This window comes from Sitodiplosis mosellana, unplaced genomic scaffold (genome assembly GCF_009176505.1).
Source record: "Sitodiplosis mosellana isolate CC-2019 unplaced genomic scaffold, AAFC_SMos_1.0 Smas_scaffold_6167, whole genome shotgun sequence".
Lineage (NCBI taxonomy): Eukaryota > Metazoa > Arthropoda > Insecta > Diptera > Cecidomyiidae > Sitodiplosis > Sitodiplosis mosellana.
In genome coordinates this window covers 1,577,783-1,597,917 of record NW_022601408.1, presented here as the reverse complement: position 1 = coordinate 1,597,917, position 20,135 = coordinate 1,577,783, and the positions used below count along the sequence as shown (strand labels likewise).

Genomic DNA, 20,135 nt, shown 5'->3' with positions numbered 1-20,135 from the left:
TCCTTAGCATTCGATAGAAACCACCGTGGAGTCTATATGAACCATATCTTCTAACTTATAGGACAAAACATTGAGAGCTGATTTGCTCATTTTTATTGCATTTTTGCAAATTTGTCATTTTTTTGAAATTTTGATGACTGAAATAAAACTCAGAGTACAATGAAAACAATATTCACCACTTGAAATATCTTTAGATAGGTCTAAGAGAACTTTTTCAGCTAAAAATCATCACAATTTTCTATAAATAATGGAGAGAAAATCGAGAAAATATGATTTTTTGGCCGTCCAGGTCTTAAATTTTTTTTCCCAACATTTTACGCTCTAGGTCAGAAAGTATCGTTTACTTCCACCCTAAAAGCGTTTCTCTTTTACGTTAGGGGACCCAACTAAATGATTCAATCATCTGTATCTATCTTACTTTGAAGATAAAGTATAATTTCGAGCCTTCGAATTTGTCGCAAGACTTTCGTTACAGGTGTTAATATGAAAGAGTCAACAGAAAGTATTTACTTCAATCGAATAACGAACCGGTAAAAATTTGAAAAAAATCATATACTTCGTAAGTGCCACCAAAAATGTGCAAAAAAAAAAAACAGATGATTCGAATTCGAAAATGGCGGCAAATATTCGAAAGCGGAACTTTGACAGCTGACGTCAGTTGAGCGCCAACAGAAATTTAAAGAAATTTGACGGTGTTGTTTTGATTCTTCATTATACTCAATGTTGTTCGATAATTGTCGTTTCCAAGATGGATTTAGCGTGCAGCTACAAGGAAAAAGATTTGTTAGACCTTTCGTTTTGTATTCCTGAAGAAATTCAGTTAATTTTAGCTGGGAGTAAGTTTGTATTATTTCCATCAACTGAAGTTGACAAATTGCGTGACTAAAGGTTGATTTCATTTTTTTTTCAGAGAATTTAACAACCGTTGGTAAAGTATTGAAAACATCAAAGGTTGATTTAATATCATATGGGTTAACTGAAGAAGAAGCTGATATGGTAAAGTCCAGCGTTTCGGTAAATGTTCCCTGCACAACCTTCATGACAGGTTAGATTCAAGTGAATATCACTAGTAAATAGGTTGTAAGCATAAAGTTTTGTTTTTATTTACAAGTACTCGAATATTCGTCAATTTTGGCAACAAAATGGCGACATATTACATTCCGATGTCCGGCCTTAGACAGAATCACTTGCAACGGTCTGCCATTGAGAGGAATCACGGAAATTGTCGGCGAATCTGGATGTGGCAAATCTCAAATCTGTTTACAATTGGCTCTCAATGTCCAATTATCACTGGCGGATGGTGGTTTGGGGAAGTCAGCCGTTTACATTTGTACAGAAGATGTATTCCCTTCAAAGCGACTGGTTCAAATAGCAGAATTCTACAAGAAGGAGTATCGATACGATAAATGGCTTGATAACATTTTTATTGAACACTGCCCTGATTCGGTAAAAATGTGATTACTTGAAGAAAAAAAACACTGTAGATTTATGTAAAACCATTCTACAATCTATTTTTACTCATAGGATAATTTGATGAATTGCATTTGTAATCGATTGCCTATATTGATGAATAAACACTCCATTGGCTTGGTCATCATTGACTCTATTGCGGGTGCATTTCGAATCGACGGTGATGCAATCATTCGTGCTGATAACATGCGGAAATTAGTTTTCAAACTTCAAGAACTGGCGGATGAACATGAATGTGGCATTGTTTGTGTTAATCAGGTAATTGATTAATTCTTTCCTTCATTTCATTTTTTCCACTAATTTTCTAAATTATGAATAAAAAAATTCAAACGATTCCACTGTAAACCATTTTTTGAACCAAATCATCTTCAGGTGACTGCTTCGATGAATGAGACTATACGGAACAGGTGTGTACCCAGTTTGGGTCTTGCCTGGAGCAATTTAGTTACAACTCAGTTGAAAATTCGAAAAACTTACAAGCAAGTATCGAAACTGGAGGATTCAACAATTCTAAGCACTCCAATCAAAGTACGGAGCATAGAAATTGGATTCTCACCAGAGCTACCAAATTCATTTGCCGAATTTATCATTACGGAGCAAGGGATATGTGATGTGCCGAGGAATTAATGGCACTAGCAAAACGCACAATTATATTTTGTATATAATACATGTAAAACAGTAGAAAAAAAACCGTTTATTTTAACCACAAAGAAAACATGTATCATTTTAAATCATCCAACATGAAAAAATCCAGCACCAACTGATTTTGCTTTGTACTTTTTCTTCATTTTTTAGCCTACTAGTGCTGAATACCATTTTTTGCTTTCCATGCACCGAGGGTTCGTACACTTTGGGCATCGCATTGTGAATTTTGGAGTAAACTTCTCATTAGATTTTAGATGTTTGGAAACAATATCCGACAGCGCATTGATAAACAGCGGATGATCATTTGGTGCAGCTGCTCTTCGGATTTTCTCAGCGCCAACCTAAAAATAAAATCGATTTATGTTGAGTGAATTGATTCTGAATTTTTAATTTATTTTAATGTAATGATGTCAAACTCATTTCATTTGATGCAAATGTATTGCAACTAAAAATAGTTGAATTGCGTAAAATTACCTCTTCAGCCAGCTCATGACAGTACTCAATGTCCAATTCATGTAGAGTTTCAATGTGCTCATTCACGAATGCAATGGGAACAATAACAAAATTCTTCTTGCCCTGTTTTACGAAGCCCTTTGGAATGTACGAAAATATGTGTTATTATCTCTATTTCACAATTAAACATTGCAGTGTTTGAAACTCGATTACCTTAATGGCGTCATCGGTAAATGGTTCAAGCCAAGGCAATGGTCCAACTTTTGATTGCCACACTAAACTGTACGGATTCGACATTTTCAACTCATCCATCACCAAGGCAACAGTTGCTCCAACTTCTGATGGATATGCATCACCTCGATTCACTGCCTGGAAATGCGAAAAAAATCCAAATTTAATTTTCTCTTAACAGTTTTCAAAATGAATAGCAGAAGAAGGAGAAGAAGAAGAAGAAGAATAGTATAAAAATGCACTAAAACTAAAAATCATATTGAAAATTTACGAGAACAATTCAATTGATCGTACTCTCAATGGGAGTGAATGAGCCGAAAATAGAATGATAACATCTTTTCGTTTGTCTTCTGGAAACTGGTCGAGCTCTTTACGAATGTTATCGGCGAATGTTTTGATAAGAAATGGATTTGTCGACCATCGATCGATGACACTCCATTTGATGTGTTTTGGTAAATTTCTAGAAAATTCAATGTCAACGATTTTTATTTGAAATATTCAATGGAAATTGTTGTTGCTGTACTGATAACCAACCTCTTTCGATAATGATAGTAGATCGAATTGAAGCTTGAACCAGATGTTGCACAGCTATACTGTGGATATTGCGAGAAAATAACTACACGTTCAGGAGTATCTTTTTCAATTTGTTCAAGTGTGTCTTCGGTAAATGGGTTTACGTATCGAAAGCCAACGTAATGCTTATGTGGTGCTGTCTCTGGTGATACTTTGTCGAGTTCTTTGCACATTAATTCACCTTGCAGATTTGTCCACTTGAGAATCGGTGAGCCACCTCCAATTTCCCTATATTTCTTCTGCACTTCAGGCGTTCGACGGTTTGCGATCCATGGACCCAATTTTCCTTGGAATGGCAACTGAATCATATCACGATCAGTCATAATGCGAAGTAAATAATCATGAACTTGATCGGTGTTTTGAGGGCCACCCATATTTAAGAGTAATACAGCGGTTTTTGGTTTAACAACACCGAAGCTATAGCATCGTGACAGCATTGCAACTCTTCCTATCAGAGATAAATTAATGAGTGAGGTGGATTTATCAGGTTTTAAAAAATCATATTTTAATTATGTTCTTACGTGATAAATTTCCAAATTGCGAATTCATTGTTTCTAACACCTTTTTTATCAGTCTAAATCATGGACTATTCATTGAAGTCGACGGTATTTGTAATTTTATGATAGGTACAAATACAACCACAAAATACATGACATTTCACATCAGTTGTTGTCCCAAAATAAGATTTTGGGACAAAACGTATCGTGCATTTGAGTAGCAAGCTATTTTCAACCCAAATAATATGGTAGTAAAGAACATTTTCGATGACAGTGCTATATTGGCGCGAAAAAAACTCACCAAACACGGAGATCCAGTTGAATATCCAGTTTCCGAACAAATTCAAGTGTTATTACTTTTATTGCTCATTTTAAAAGAGTTTTACAATTTTGTTTGCTGAAAATGTGCAATTAATCGCTGCAACCTTCTCCAGAGATGACACAATTTTTTTTTCATTTTTTCTTTTGTAAAAAAGGCATTGTGTTCTATTTTTAACAGTAATTTCCAATGATTCAAATTATCGATGTAAGATGTAACTAGGTTAAATGCGATTAAAAATCAATAGGCTATCTAAGTAAATAGCCGTGTGTCGGGCTTCTTTTGATTCCTCGATTATTTCGCAAGACATATTCAAATGTTGACCGAGAGGCACATTGGTCGATATGAGAATTTTGTTTCGAAATTGAAGTCACTAACCGTATGGTAAGTGCCACATCGATAAAGTCTAGTTAAAGAGTGTATATGATGAATATCCATTGAAATGAATGGAATGTACGTGCTTGTAATATAAATGAATGCATAACGGCACCACCATTATGGGAACTTCGACAAATTGTCTCAAGGCAACCACATAATCGTTCACTATTTCGGGGAAGCGTCAGTCAATACTTGATTTATTTTTACAATTCAATTTCATTTGCATATGGTCTTTGTCTCCATTAATTTGATCGCGTTGTGTGTGCACTGCGAAATTACGATTTCGTTTTATTTGTCGTTTCGCATGCGACATGATAAAGTGATATCAATTTGATGTGCCAACTGGTCGTTTGCCGGATGAATGAGATCTTGAACGAAAAAAAAATCAGAGAACCATTGATCAGGTATAATCAATTGCCGGTTTATATACGTATTATAAATATATACCAATATCCGATAAGAGTGAGTAAATGATGTAAATGAAAGAAATGATGTGTGAACCAAGCGAGAGAAAAAAATAATCAGCCAACAACAAAAAAGCATGTGTGATGTCATAAATGTGGCGCCAATTTGTCGCTCCTTTTTTGCACATGGTCGGTTTTCATTTCTTTTTTCAATGAACTGTGTACACCACATCCTCCCGGTCGGTTCTCTCGCTCTCTCTCTCTCTCTCTCTTTTTCTCTCTCTTTTGAGAATTGAAATCGACAAATACACAAATCGCGCGAACATCAATGCACACGATTGGAAAATTACTAACTGTTGACCCACTCAACGCACATAAACAGAATTTACATTCATGGAATTTTTCCACTGAGATTTTGCAAAATAATCAAAATACAATGCAAACAAGTGTATCATCGACAATGTACCAACAATTATACGATAAACAATGAGATGGATTCAATTTATAGCCGTCTTTCTCTCATTCTCGCAAGCGCGCGTGCAAAATGGGACCGATTGAGATCATTGCACAGCATAATTACCTTTTTTTCCTACATTCAATTGCGATACTGGAGAGCGGTTTTTGCCACCCACTTAAAGCAACTTCGTCTGTATTTACTTTCTGGATTGACATGAACAAATAGACATTTCGTCTCTGTTTTATATTTTATTGTTTCTTTTCATTATTCATAAACGGTTGAACGGAATTTTTGACGAAGTTACAGTGGTATTAATGAAAAATGAAGACGAGTTATTTCGGACGGTAGCAATAGCATTTCAAACCAGCACACGCTTTGCTTTCAGCAACATTTTTACAATGTGAAAAATTGGCAGTTATTCGCTGCAGCCATTGAGATACTGGAAAATTATTGCATTCGTGTGAGTGTATTCAGCAACACATTAAATTTTTTTTTTTGTTGAAAAAATTGGATTATGTATGGTGTTGAATGCAACTGTTGTTATTTTTAACATTATCAAAATCATTAATCCAGCGAGTGTTTGTACGGATTTGAACCGTAGAAAGTTCACATTGTGTGAACATTGAATACGTTGAAGGGAGTAAAAATGTTTGTAGAAAGCACAATCAATCGAAACGTTTGAATAAAAACAAAAGAAAAAAAGACGTGCACCGTAATTAAGTCATTCATATTTGATGGATGCTAGTGTATTTGGATGTGTGTAAACGATTTCCAATTCTTTCGTTTACACATCCTATTATTGTTCTCAATGAAATGTACTGCAAATCGAGAGTGAAAAGGCAATATGATTTTGATCCCGTCGTCTCAACCGACGACGTGGTAAACTACCGTTAAATTATGTGTATTGTGTACGAACACAACTCACAATGTGATCATGTGTTTTATCCCATAGTGAACCGAACGAAAAGTCGACAATACGCAAAAGCAAATATATAACATACGATAGTATCGCATGATGTGCCCGGTTTTAGGGTGGATAGATTTTTAATTGGGTTATTTACACTGTGTATGTGTTTGTTGAACACGAGAGACTGATTGTTGTTATACTGATTTGTTCTTAAGATGAACTTAAAATTACGCATGAACTCAGTGTTCGATGTGGTAATAACATTAAATTCAGTTTATTTTTAGAAAACATACGTAAAGTAGACACAACTTATGGCATCAAGCGGATGTATCAATTTCCTGCGACTTTCACGCACATTCTCCTTGTAATGGGAGGAGAAATTTGTTCAGAAATTTGAAACAGTTTAAAGTTATTTCTCTGAAAAAGTTCACAAAATTGGCTATTTTTTGAGAGATTCAGATATTGACGCACTCTAATGTTCATATAGCCATGCAACTGTGCCGACACAGTGTTTGCGCATTCCCAAACATGTGTCATTTGAAGCGTATAGAACGATGGTTGCGTTGGTATGTATGGGTATGTATGTCGGTAAAATGGTAGTATATGTGTGTGTACATGTGTGTATGTGTTCGTATGACGTATGTGTCAGAGAGTCTTCTGTTGATCGTATGTTTCTGTGCCGCTTTGTCGAACCAAATTCATTCAAATGGTATTTCATAGTGTGTCGCTGGGAATCGACAATTCACTTTACTTGTTGTATTAAGTGTGTGCGCGTTATTTTTTCGGTTGTCACAACAATCAAACTGTGAGCTAAACATTGTATTTTCGCTGAGAATTCGACTACAGTCGCTTATTTTCATATAATCGGTCAGACGTGTTTCAACAGCAATATTGCACACATAAACGAGAAAGAAGAGAACACGAATGTGTTCAGTACATTCTTATATAGATGTTTTGTTGTTTACACAAATAGATCGATAAAAACATGTTACGTTTTTAGTGAAATAGAGAACATTTTGACGTTACTACGACCCACCGAATCGTAATGATAAAATAAAGCGCGGATTAATCGTTGTTTTTCATTTCAAGTTGTGCGGTTCATTCGTTTTGTTTCATGTTTTGTGACCGGCTTTCTTCTTTTTAGGTTTTACATTTCGCGTCGATCTCAAAACGAAATTTCGGTAAAAAGAAAACCCTGAATAAAAAAAAAAAATTATGTGATCATCTTAGTCGTGAGGCTGATAACGGTTGCGAAAAAAGTTTAAATCACACACAGATATAGACAATATTAGGCGATAGACTTCCTTTTCCGGTGATTACCCTTATCGAAGCCCAACGGATTTGTGACATTTTACGGTGTGACGTGTATTGCGGTAGTGAAAGAAAAAAGGAGGTTGAGCAATGGCTTATGAGGATCTGTTTAAATACATTGGCGACTTCGGTCGTTATCAGAAACGTATTTATTTTTTACTATGTTTGACCGCAATTCCATGTGGTTTCCACAAAATGGCGAACGTATTCTTAATGGCAAGGCCTGATCATCGGTGTCAGCTTCCATTTGAATTCAGCAATGCATCGTACAACGTTCCATCGGACCAACTGCGAATGGAATATCCATTCGATAAAATCGCGGGAAATTATTCGAAATGTGAACGATTCGATGTCGATTTCAGTGAGGAATATTTTAAATCGAATACAACGGCAAACCAAACGATTGCCTGTGATTCATACATATACGATTATTCGAAGTACAAAAGTTCAACGGTCATTGAATGGACTATGATATGTGGACGGGCATGGATGCGAGCAACGGCTGATGCCTTATTCATGGTGGGAGTGTTACTTGGAAGTATTATATTTGGACAAATGTCAGATAATTATGGCCGAAAGCCGGTATTCTTCGCTTCGCTTGTGTTGCAGGTGATATTCGGTGTGATTGCGGGCGTTGCTCCCAACTACGTAATATTCACCCTATCGCGTTTGATTATCGGTGCAACAACATCGGGTGTATTTCTCGTGTCGTATGTATTGGCCATGGAAATGGTGGGTCATACTTATCGTTTGTTTGCCGGCGTTGCTGTGATGATGTTCTTCTCATTTGGTTTCATTTTAACGGCTGGCTTTGCATACGTTTTTCCCGATTGGCGCGAATTTCAAATTGCCATCACACTTCCCGGATTGGTGTTTATGTGCTACTATTGGTTCATTCCGGAATCATCACGATGGTTGCTATCAAAGAATCGCAAAGAAGAAGCTATTAAAATCATTGAAGACGTTGCCAAAGAGAATAAAGTAACCGTACCAAAAGAAGTGCTCGATAGCATTGGTGACGATCAAAAAGAAACGATCAAAAATCCAGATGAAAAACCACCTTCGGTATTTGATTTGTTCCGATACCCAAATTTGCGCCGAAAAACACTGTTGATTTTTCTAGATTGGTTTGTCAATAGCGCCACATATTATGGTCTTTCGTGGAACACATCAAATTTGGGCGGCAATGATTATGTGAACTTTGTCATTTCGGGTGCCGTTGAATTTCCCGCCTACACGTTCCTTTTGCTCACACTCAATCGTTGGGGACGACGGAATATTTTGTGTGGTTGCATGTTGGTGGCGGGTATCGCACTGTTAACGACCATCATCGTACCTGAACAGCATGGATATGCCGTCGTTATATTGGCCATGTTTGGTAAAATGGCCATCACCGCTAGCTATGGTACAATTTATGTTTTCACCACCGAACAATTCCCAACGCCCGTACGAAATGTTGGTTTAGGCGCATCATCAATGATGGCACGTATTGGTGGCATTTTAGCACCATACATCAACGTTCTGTCCGATATATGGAAACCATTGCCGTTGGTTGTGTTTGGTGTGCTTGCATTTATTAGTGGCCTTTTATCGTTATACCTGCCGGAAACGTTGAACAAAACGTTACCCGAAACAATCGAAGAGGGAGAACGATTCGGTAAGAAAGTGCGTAAAGATGAAGAAAATACCGTTGACAACGCAGAACTGAAAAGGCTAAATCCAACCGAAACAAACGGCGTTGGCATCATCGAAACCGCCGAACATAATGGCCATGCCAAGGTCGATAACTAGAATGTAATTTTAGACACAAACCATTCAATGATTAGTTAATCATTTAGATTCCATAAACCATACATTTCTATCAAACCAAAAAAAAAAAAAAAATCAAAAAGAAAAACAAAAACAGAAGAAGGCAACTGAACTCTTTTGAAAATTCATTCATTTTATCCTGTATTTTTATTGAATAAGAAAATTCATTTAATATTTGAAAATTAGTATTAATAAAATAATAACAGATTAATTGACAAAGAATGAGTCAATATGTATGTATATTGAACAAAGTTCAATACGTTCCTGTATATGTAGCAACAGCAACAACAATAATAACATAAAAATTAATTGACCAATCGAAAAAAAAAAGGTTAAAAAAGATGAAATAAAAGCACACTAAGTAACAACAGTACACAAACACACCAATTGTATATTTGCATCCAGATAAATTAAACTGCGAGCTAAATAAATGAAGTGAACGAGTTGAAGCTAAAGCTAAAAATCAATATGAAAATCACAGTTAAATGGAAAGCAATTGTGTTGTACTAAAAATAGACTAGATATATTCAGCTTTAATTGTCACATGATTGTCCAACATCATTGTTTAAAGCATGCATTACATTTTACATTTAATAAAACATTGCTTATTTCTCTATGTCTCTGTCGCTCTCCCACTCGTTTTTCGCACAATGAAGCGTTAAATCAATGATGCTTTTGATCTAAGCATTCTATGTCCATGAGAATGAATTTGAATAAATGCAATTTTGTAACTGAATGAATAAAAATACCAACTAAATCGAGCTATACATTAAATGTAAATCATGCAAATGGCATTTTTATCATATGATCTGTACGAGAGATATCGAAATAAAAATATCAAAAACGAATTGTAATTCTGTGTTTAAAAATTAGCACGATAAATGGAATGCAGTGAAGCGTATTAAGTTGATACTATCACCACTGGATGCCGAGTTCAAAGTCGAAAGTTAAATTGTGTGCCGGTTGTAAATGTCGCCACTGCCGCATATCGAAATATTTCACAGTTTTTAAACCACGAAATTACGAAGCATTCGTTTTCCGTCTGTCTCATCTAATAATCCATAATAAAGACGACCCATGCACATAGTTGGTACACACACGCACACACAGTGTCAATGTGGTAAAATGATATTTTAACAATCGAATAAAATCGAAGCAAAGGCGTCAACAAACTATTTATTGAAACATGTGCTCTTCCTATCTTCTGTTTGTATGTTTGCAAAAGAAAAAAAAAACCGGTACACCATACCGAACTACAATAATGCGGCACAGTTGGGAAAAATCTATATTGAGCATTTCTGTTTTTGCTTTATTTTCACCCTTTTTTCCACAACACAGTGCAAATAATTATATGCATATTGAATGACAATACAAATTAATGGAGCTGGTACTATTCTCGGCTGTGACCGCCTGATATTTTTGTTTTCACTTACAATCCCAATGAATCGACGCATTCAATCGATACTACACACGTTTTTCCTTATCAAGCTGTAATCTTATTGTTGCTCACTTTTTCTCAGTTGCAATTTTACGCCATTCATTTTCAATTATTTCAATTCAACGTTTCTTGCTGCAAGCGCAACTTATCAAACGAATGACATATTCATATATTTCATTCAATCGTGCAGAAAAATTGAAAGAATGAATGAATAAAGAAGACATTGGGAAAAAAAGCCATATGAACCAAAAACAAGTTAATTTATTGTTACCAACTAACGATTATCTGTGAGTTAAAATATTGCACCGTCTGGCAGTTATCTTCAGCGAAATTAGAATGGCCGACACAAAAACCGACCGAAAAAAGTTGTAGCACGAAGCGCGTTGATAAACGGCACGGTTTTCGATGCATGAGGTCATGATGTGAATGTTTAGTAAGTATGTTTAGTAAGTATGTTTAGTAAGTGATGCCAATGCCTGATTATCGGTTGAACGAAGTAAAGCGCCGCATCACGAGATATTTTATCAACTATCAATCCAAATAGAAGTGATGTGTCAACAAAGCAAATCGCAAATTAAACCGACACATGATACAAAACGTGTCGCCAATCACTTGAACCTCGAACACCATTGCACTCGGACACGAGAATTGAAGGCATATGACTACATTGCAAAATTATATCTAAATATTGGGGCTGCGATTCGAATTCGATGATCGGAAAATGTCATTATAATAATAAAAGAGCGAATACAAAGTTGTAGAGAAGAAGAGGAACATCGACGAAAAATACCAAAATCTGTGTGTGACAGTGATTGATTCATTGGGTCATTGAACTGCGCATATCGTTTGTTGAACAATTCGTTCATCTTATTGTAATGGGCTTGGTAAATATTAATATCTGTAACAATATTGAAAACGACAATGAATCAACAACAAAATTATCGCGTTGTGATTTTTATTCATGCTCTTTTCATCTGTGTTTCGCTTCGTGTTTTGTATTTAATGTTGTTTTTCGAAATTTTATGTGGTTTTGTCGGCCCACTATTTCACGGGTGCGCTCTCGCATCTACACTACGCAATCTTTCGAATTTCCAATTGAAATATTTATTGTATGTGCAGCACATGCAAATATATCATATGCACAACACTTTCTATATCTCTGCGCTCTGCGGTATCAAGTTTGTTGACAAACCATGTTTTTTATCTACTTGTATATCCTTGTGATGTGGCGATCGGAAAATAATCAATATTCCATACCAATATAAAAAAAAGCAACAAACGAAAAAGGAAATAACAATCGAAACAAACAAATATATGCAGTTATGCGTCTATCAGAGGAACAAAGGAAAAAAGAAATAAAGTAGAAGAATTTTATTTTTTTCGAATTCTGTACGACAGTCTTATCATTTATATTCATCTGCAATAAATTGTATAGTTTTTATTGTCGTATTTAGTAAATTTGTTGAGCGTGCATCGATCTCAAGGTGACCTGGTTTATAGTGGCAAATATTGATTTGTTCAAGTTTCGGAACCAATTTCGTTCAACGAAGGGTAAGCTATAATCAAAACACTATTCCAAAATAAACACAAGAGATAATACAATTGTGTGTCTTTTTTGTTAGTCACTTTTCCAATTGTGTCTCATGATTGTTGTAATGCTCGAGACCACTGTTTGTCGCTACTATCCTTTGAACTTGCTCACTCGATTTCAAACAGTTCAAATATAACAAAAACAATAGCCGTGAATGGCGTTAAATTCCATAAGGTTTTGTTGTCAGTCGGCATTCACATTGATATCAACAAAACATCGTATCATCCGGTTTTTTGTCAAAGAAGGACGTGACTCAGCACTGAAAGCTGTAGACTCTACGTATTAAAATCGTACCATCAGTCTACTCAGTCACAGTCTTCTTTAGATTAAAAAAAAAGATAATTATGGAACTACCTATAGGTAAACGTTATCGTTCAACGTCTTTTCAACTCAATTATCAGAGTCAAATCTCTCTTTTATGAATTGATTACGAATTTACTGATTTTTTCATTATTCCAAATTTAATTGCTATTTTTATCACGTTTATTTTTCTATTGTTTTTCAATTAGTTCGGACAAAGTTGTTATTTGTTTTTCAATGTCTCGTATCTGAAATTTGAAGAAGAAAATAAAACAATAAATATTGAATACAGTTTATAATCCGGTTTAAATGTTATATGGGTAAGGTAGCGCACCTGCGATAAATCTCTTTCCTTTATGTGTGGTTTGGCCTTTTTAACGTATTTATCCGTCGTGGTTTTAGCAATAATAAATTTTAAAGATTCTTGTAATTTATTTAGCTTCTTTTTGTTACGCTCTTGAATGTCGATTAGCTTGACTTTGACTTCTGTTGAAATGGCAACCGTACAACGTTCATTCAGGATCGAAGTCAAAATTAATTTCTCGCGTTCAAGAAATGCATCCATTTTCGTCGGCAGAATATTCGTTTCCATCGAAAATGTTAATGAATTTATAGGTCGTTGGAATTTTTGTAATATTTCCAGTGTTTTTGAGTCCGTTGAAAATAAGTAACCTTAAAAAATTGATATAATTATTTTTCCATACTTATTTTTGCTTTCGTTTCTCCGCTATTAGTTAGTAAAATGCAACTCACTTTTCGGACCATGCTTCTTCAGAATATTTTGCACTTTTTTCATTTGTCGAATTTCCGAGCATAATTCAAGCACTTGACTCACTTCATTCTCCAGTGTATCGTCTATCCACTGCTCTGGCTGAAACGGGAAAGAGAATTAAAAGAGAATGTTAAATTGAAATACGTAAAATTTTCGTCTAGCAACAATAAACCGAACCTTAAATTCCATTTGATTTGGTAAATAGGTCAGTAGTTCGTTGGATAGAAATGGTGTAAAGACGCCCATGTAGCGTAGCCCAATAGCTAAGCATATTTTCAAGACTTCGCACTGTGTTTGTGAATCGGCTGTTAACTCATTTTGAAAGCTGTATTTGGCCGCCTCAACGTACACATCGCAGAGATTCTCATAGAAAAATTCTTTCCACACAGCTGCACAGCCAACGTTCAATGAATCCAACGAGTTGCTGCTTTCACGTACCGTCCTCGCTAAACGACTCAAAATCCATTTATCCATAACGGACAGTTCATTCGCTTTGATCGCTGGATTTGACACAGAATCCACCGAAAAGGCACTGCAGTTGGTCAAAGTGAATTTTGTTGCATTCCAAATCTTATTCAAAAATCGATGGATCCGTTCACAATCGTTCGGATCGAATTTAATGAAATATTCACGAACATCGGAATAACAGAGTGAAAATCGAAGCGCATCAACGCCACTAAATGGAATTCCTTTTGGAAATGACAATTCTTTCGTATGCAGCGATTTATTGAGCTCATTTTGCGTTAAAATTCCAACTTTGTGCAGTTTTTTCAAGTCATCTCTTAATTCCTGGGATTTAAAAAAAGATAAAAACAATTTTCTTTGTCATTAAATTCCGTTCTAAGTATACCTATTAAAAAAAATTAGCAAAAAAAAAAACAAATTTATAAAGAAATTTACGTTCAGCGAAGCGCCGTTAATCACTTGATCTGGTGTAATAACATTCCCTCGGCTTTTTGACATTTTTCTGCCTTGTTCATCACAAACAATGCCATGACAAAATGCTTTACGAAATGGAACATTCTTTTGGAAGTGAGTCGACAGCATCACCATGCGTGCAATCCAGAATAATAAAATGTCGTGACCCGAAACAAGTACGTCAAGTGGATAATTCGCAGTAAGTTTGTCAACAGTTGGCCATCCAAACAGCGAAAATGGTAAGATTCCAGATGAAAACCATGTGTCAAGCACGTCTTCATCTTGTTTCACCGCAATTTTTTCCCTGTCAACCGTTTCCGTTCTGCCAAACTCCTTTACGGCTTTGTCAACGGCATAATTCCGTGTGTGTGCAGCGACCCAAATGGATCTATTTTCATAAGTACAATGATATGCTGGTATTTGATGGCCCCACCAAATTTGCCTGCTCAAGCACCAATCGGTCGATTTTTCAAACCATCGATTCCATTCATGTTGAAATTTCGACGGTACAATTTCTAATTGACCAGTTTCAACAACTCTAATCGCTTCCTTGGACATTTCATCGCACTTCAAAAACCATTGCGGTTTCGTTAGCAGCTCGATAACATCCTTTGATCGAGAGCATATCGGAAGATCCAATTTGTGATCGGCTTTGGATTGAAATAAATTCATAGTTGCCAATGATTCAAGTATCTTTTCGCGTGCAATGAACCGAGGCAGTCCAGCAAATCCGTTGAATTCACTCAAAATAGCACCGTTTTGATCGATCACAGGAATGAACGGCAGTTTGTGCCTCAGTGCAATTTCATAGTCAGATTTACTATGAGATGGCGTTATTTTAACGGCACCCGTTCCAAAGGAAGCATCAACACTGTCGTCAAATATCAACGGGATCCATTCATTTCGAAATGGATGCCAAAGTCGTGTATTTTTATTGCATAAATGTGCATATCGTTCATCGTTTGGATTGACTGCAACGCCTGTATCACCGAGAATGGTCTCGGGCCGAGTTGTAGCCACGGTGATGAATTCATCGTCGCTGGTTCTATATGAAATATTGTATATTTCACCAAACAATATGTCTTTGTCGTAACCGGGGACTGGAATTTTAGTCGGACCATTGATTTCAATATTCTCAACTTCAATGTCGGATATAGTTGACTTCAGTGCAAATGACCAATTCACCAAGGCTTCCTTTCGATAAATCAGCTGCTCGTCGAAGAGTCGAATAAATGCTTCAGCCACTGCAAACGATTGATGCTATTACAAATCGAACAATTAATATTGTCTGTTAAGATGAAACAAACGAAATGACTCACTTGATCCATTGTGAAATACTCCCTTTCCCAATTGAAAATGGTTCCCATTTTAAGAATATCTTCTTTGATGCCACCGCCTGAAGGAATAGAAAAAAGTTGGATAAATAAAAAAAGAAAACCGAAACGAAATAAACGTACCTTTTTCGTCTTTCCACTGCAGTACCTTTTCAATGAATGCACTTTTGCCGATGTCGAATCGAGTGAGTCCAAGCTCTTTCTTGAGTTTTTGTTCAACCACCACCTGTGTAGCGATACCGGCATGATCCAAACCAGGCACTAATTCCACATCGTAACCATTTAAATGCTTCCACCGGCAAATCACATCCAAAACAGTAATCATCATAGCATGGCCCAAGTGAAGATTGCCCGTTACATTTGGCGGCGGCAAAATTGAGTTGAATTTCGTCGCATATAGCTTGCGTTCGACATTAGGGAATAACTTCTTGTTACTTCGATCGAATGCACAAACATCTCGCTCCACTTCCTTTGTGTTATAAACATCACAAAAACCTATGAAACGGATTGAAACAATAAATAAGCACACCATACGTATTCGATATTTGGTAAAAACCCGTGTTCAAAGTGCATACTTTTGTATCGTCGATTTGTGGAGAAAATCGATATTCTGCTGGTAAACCCCTTGACAATAAATATTCTATTCATTTTCAATGAACATTTTAATTTGATAAAAATTATTTAAAAACCTAAAACCGATTCGTGTTGGTTATAAACGTTCTTGCATTGACAGCAATAACATATGATAGCTGACAGCCGATGTCACTTCATCGCTTCCCTACTTAACATAGAGATGGCGTTGTGATACATTTTTCGACTGATTTTTTTGTCCCAAAATTATTTGTATTCAATTTGAAAAGCCAATATCAGCCAAAGGAAAATAAATATTAATCCATTTCAACATTTGTATAAATTGCAAAAAAAAATTCTTCATTGAGATTAAAATCCTCTTTCATTTCGTCTGTTACAATCATTTGAAGGCAACAACAGTGCGGTACGAAAACAACTTAATTGCAATGATGCAAAAAAAGTCCACAGACAGTTCTGCCCTTTATCATCCGATTTGCGAAGGTTTTTTTTGTTCGAAAGAAGGAATATCGCATTCAGCATATTTTGTGTGTTGCACTTTTTCCCAACTGGACGAACATGTGAAACTCGTCTGCGAATCGATTTGATTGAGAGAGAGAGAGAGAGAGAGAGTAAAAGAGATTTTATCGCTATTCACAGTGTCATTCACATTGATGCTATCAAAGCGATGGATTATTGTTACAAAGGTAGCTCAAGAGCCATTGAACTAGAGAAACTGTGAAAATCCAAACCGAAACTTTCTTCTTCTATTTCTATTCTTATCCAGAAGGGGAAAAAGGAAAAAGGCATAAAGAATCGCTTTGAAGATCGTGACAGTGGATTCACTATAGTAATATGGTATAGTGTCTAAAGGCAAACTGGTAAAATCTGTATTTAAATCAATAAATCGTTGAGGTTTCTGCATGATGATCCGAGAGGCGAACTGTTATTTGCTCGCATTAGTTATGTGAACGGTATGTATAATGGAACAGATGCAAAGAAATATTTCGGCAAAAAGTCAACAAAGAAGTCAACGAAGCATTGCCATTGAACAAAAGTTGAGCCAATAAATTGTCTATCATGAATTATAATATTATGCGGATATTAACCTAGAGACAAGTAGACACATGCATTCACCAGCCAGCCCTATACATAGACAAACACACACGCAACACACATTCATTCAAAATGATTGCGACGCTTAAAGCCTTACCGACCGAGAAAAAAAAAACTTCGACGATAATCAACGGAAACGGTTATTGTCAAATTCTTCCTCATGGATGGAAAATCTTTGACGATTTATACCATGCCAGACTGTTTTTGAATCTACTAAATAGATGTATACATTCATATTCCATATTCCAACGTCTCGAGGATAAATGAGGTCACATGTTTACCAACATTATGTTGTCTGTTTGTGGTTCAATGCTTGGATGCTTATCGGTAGAAAATGTGTTTATTTCAAAGACAAATAATTTTTCGAAAGTTATGCCATTTGAACGGATAATTTTTTGATTGCTATATTCTCAGGCTGCTTTATGCATTTGGCCACAGACGGTGCCACAAACAATATTGAGTAAGCGCCAAATGATCGAATGTTAAATTCCGAAATTATGTCTTGGAAATTCTTGTCGAACGCTTTAATTTAATTTTGGTATGGGTGAGTAGAGGGTTGAATTTCCCAAACAATTCGCTGGATTAGCAACAAATATTTGAGATTGGTGTTATTTTCGGCAAAATACACGCACACCGTATCAGAGTGTTCATGTATTCAATATCATAGCCGTCTGTTCGCGATTAAAGTAATCAGCCAAGTGTATGGTATCGCTTTTGAACGGTATAATATTTCAATGGAAATTTAAATAAGAAAATCCAAAAGTGAAGTGCTTCGGGTGTGTATTTTCGACTTTTAAGTATAATGTGCTTCTGTTGTTGCTGCTGCTACCGCTACTACTACTTTTTGCCATTACTTTGTTGTTGATATTGCTGAATTTAACTTGAGAACGCTTTCGATTATTCGAACTGCGGCATTCATACAGAGTCCATTGGCTGCAAAGTGGGTAAAGTAAGATACGCGAGCAAATCCGATAAGATATTTTAATCACGTTCACATTCATTCGCTCGAAAATACGACCAATTTATGATCAATAACTTGGATTTGGATTATTCTCTCACGAAATTTTTGGGCCGTCGCACGTACAACCGCCGAAACTTACAAACCGCACGATTTCTAAATCGAATCACAACAAGTGCATTCAAATAGTTTCATTGTAATAAACTTAACAATTGATACGTGAAACATTATATTCACTCTCTCCCTCTCTCTCTCTCTCTCTCTCTCTCTCTCTCTCTCCTTCTCCCCTCTCTCTCTGCTTGTCTGTCTCTCTTTCCATATTTTTTTACTATTAATTTCCACCAGATTGTGACCATTACGATATTGCCAGAACAACATGAAGACAGCCAATGACATCTCTAAACCAACATATTGATTCATTGAATATTTCGAGTTTGACCAGATTGTAATCAACTTTACAGCGACACTTACAGCTTCTCTGTACACACATCATTATGAAAATCACAGTATTTTGACAAATGCATCAAGTAACCATTGCAAAATTTCAGTGTGCATTGCTTAGTGTGCAGTTATATACTTCACAGAGAAGCTGTTAGTCTCGCCGTAAAGTTGAATATATTATAGTAAAGCCACACACGATTGATAAAAGTTGCACGAAATATTCAATGATTCAATGAGTTGGTTTAGAGATGCCATTGACTACAATGTGGCAGAAGTCTTACATTTAAAATGTATTACGGCACTATATCTATGATTTTGACCGAATCTTCAATTCAATAAATTTTCACGTCGAACATTTCGGTAAATACGATTTATTTGCTCTTGATTTGTTCAAGATTCAGCTTCAGAGTTTTCGTGCCAAAATTCTTACTTTCTTTCGTGGTATTTGGTGGAAGAAAAATGGTACCCTTGTGACAAATGATTCAAAGTGTTGGAGGAAAGACGAATTGGATAAATGAAGTAGATAGTTTTCTATGCTGTGTAAAGGCAATGCTTTGCTTGCGCGTGCAAAGTTTTCCGGGCTGTGTTTTTCTCTCTGTTGTAAAAACTCCGGAATAATTATTTGTTGAAAATCGTCGTGCACACGCAACAATTCTGATTAACAAGAAAACATTTCTCCCGAGAATGATATGCCACTTTAGTCACTTGGAACGAACAAATTACCGATGACATTCGAACACAGAGAAAATATGCTTACAACAGTTTATTAACGGTGAAGGAGATAGTGAAATTGAAATGCTAGCAAAAATATCGCTATGAATTGAGTCAGTCTGGACGTCGAGTAGCAGGGAAAAAAATTAATACACGAACAGATGGCTTAAGGCAAGAAGTTCCATTAGTGTGGACTTCAATCAAGCGTCAATTCGTCAGCGTCGAAGATGAATGAGCCGTGATTGGTGTGAGCGTGAGTGATTCAATGAAATTTCATCAATTTAAAAATCTGAATCATTTTCTCCGCGCATCGTCGTCCGCTCCACATTCACGGTTATTATTCACATCATTATACATGTTTTCTCCTTCTATTCTATTCTAAGTATCTCATCGGCATGATGGCTGTATCACATCATCAACAACACGCTAGAGAGCATTAAACTATAATGATCCGTCACAATATAACACATACATACACCCAAAAAAAAAAAATGAATAACTATATTTTCGGTTTCGATGAAATATTTTTCTGACA

At 36.0% G+C, this 20,135-nt stretch overlaps 4 protein-coding genes across 6 annotated transcripts; 2 read left to right on the top strand and 2 right to left on the bottom strand.

The window, feature by feature from the left end:
* Window positions 1-612: 612 nt before the first annotated feature.
* Window positions 613-2,217, top strand: LOC129575797 (DNA repair protein XRCC3). The gene is made up of 5 exons (XM_055459868.1): window positions 613-836; window positions 911-1,045; window positions 1,112-1,446; window positions 1,525-1,728; window positions 1,843-2,217. The coding sequence occupies exons 1-5, from the start codon at window positions 749-751 to the stop codon at window positions 2,095-2,097; spliced, it is 1,017 nt and encodes a 338-aa protein (XP_055315843.1). The 5' UTR covers window positions 613-748; the 3' UTR covers window positions 2,098-2,217.
* On the bottom strand, window positions 2,124-4,030 carry LOC129575796 (ferrochelatase, mitochondrial). The gene is made up of 6 exons (XM_055459867.1): window positions 3,894-4,030; window positions 3,334-3,820; window positions 3,094-3,259; window positions 2,782-2,937; window positions 2,590-2,706; window positions 2,124-2,456 (listed from the first exon to the last, which is right to left on the bottom strand). Exons 1-6 carry the CDS (start codon window positions 3,919-3,921, stop codon window positions 2,262-2,264), a joined length of 1,149 nt encoding a protein of 382 aa, XP_055315842.1. The 5' UTR covers window positions 3,922-4,030; the 3' UTR covers window positions 2,124-2,261.
* Window positions 4,031-5,620: 1,590 nt separating this feature from the next.
* Window positions 5,621-10,308, top strand: LOC129575795 (organic cation transporter protein). Its single transcript, XM_055459866.1, has one exon. The coding sequence runs from the start codon at window positions 7,736-7,738 to the stop codon at window positions 9,434-9,436; it is 1,701 nt and encodes a 566-aa protein (XP_055315841.1). The 5' UTR covers window positions 5,621-7,735; the 3' UTR covers window positions 9,437-10,308.
* A 2,617-nt stretch (window positions 10,309-12,925) lies between these two features.
* On the bottom strand, window positions 12,926-16,576 carry LOC129575794 (valine--tRNA ligase-like). 3 transcript variants are annotated; one of them, XM_055459863.1, is made up of 8 exons: window positions 16,383-16,576; window positions 15,931-16,302; window positions 15,793-15,869; window positions 14,456-15,733; window positions 13,733-14,344; window positions 13,537-13,654; window positions 13,118-13,455; window positions 12,926-13,031 (listed from the first exon to the last, which is right to left on the bottom strand). In XM_055459863.1, exons 1-8 carry the CDS (start codon window positions 16,453-16,455, stop codon window positions 12,975-12,977), a joined length of 2,925 nt encoding a protein of 974 aa, XP_055315838.1. In that variant the 5' UTR covers window positions 16,456-16,576; the 3' UTR covers window positions 12,926-12,974. The 3 variants fall into 3 exon arrangements, with proteins under 3 accessions (XP_055315838.1, XP_055315840.1, XP_055315839.1); XM_055459865.1 differs by lacking the exon at window positions 16,383-16,576 and having other exon boundaries at window positions 14,456-15,717; window positions 15,956-16,012; XM_055459864.1 differs by lacking the exon at window positions 16,383-16,576 and having other exon boundaries at window positions 15,956-15,976.
* Between the last annotated feature and the right edge of the window lie 3,559 nt (window positions 16,577-20,135).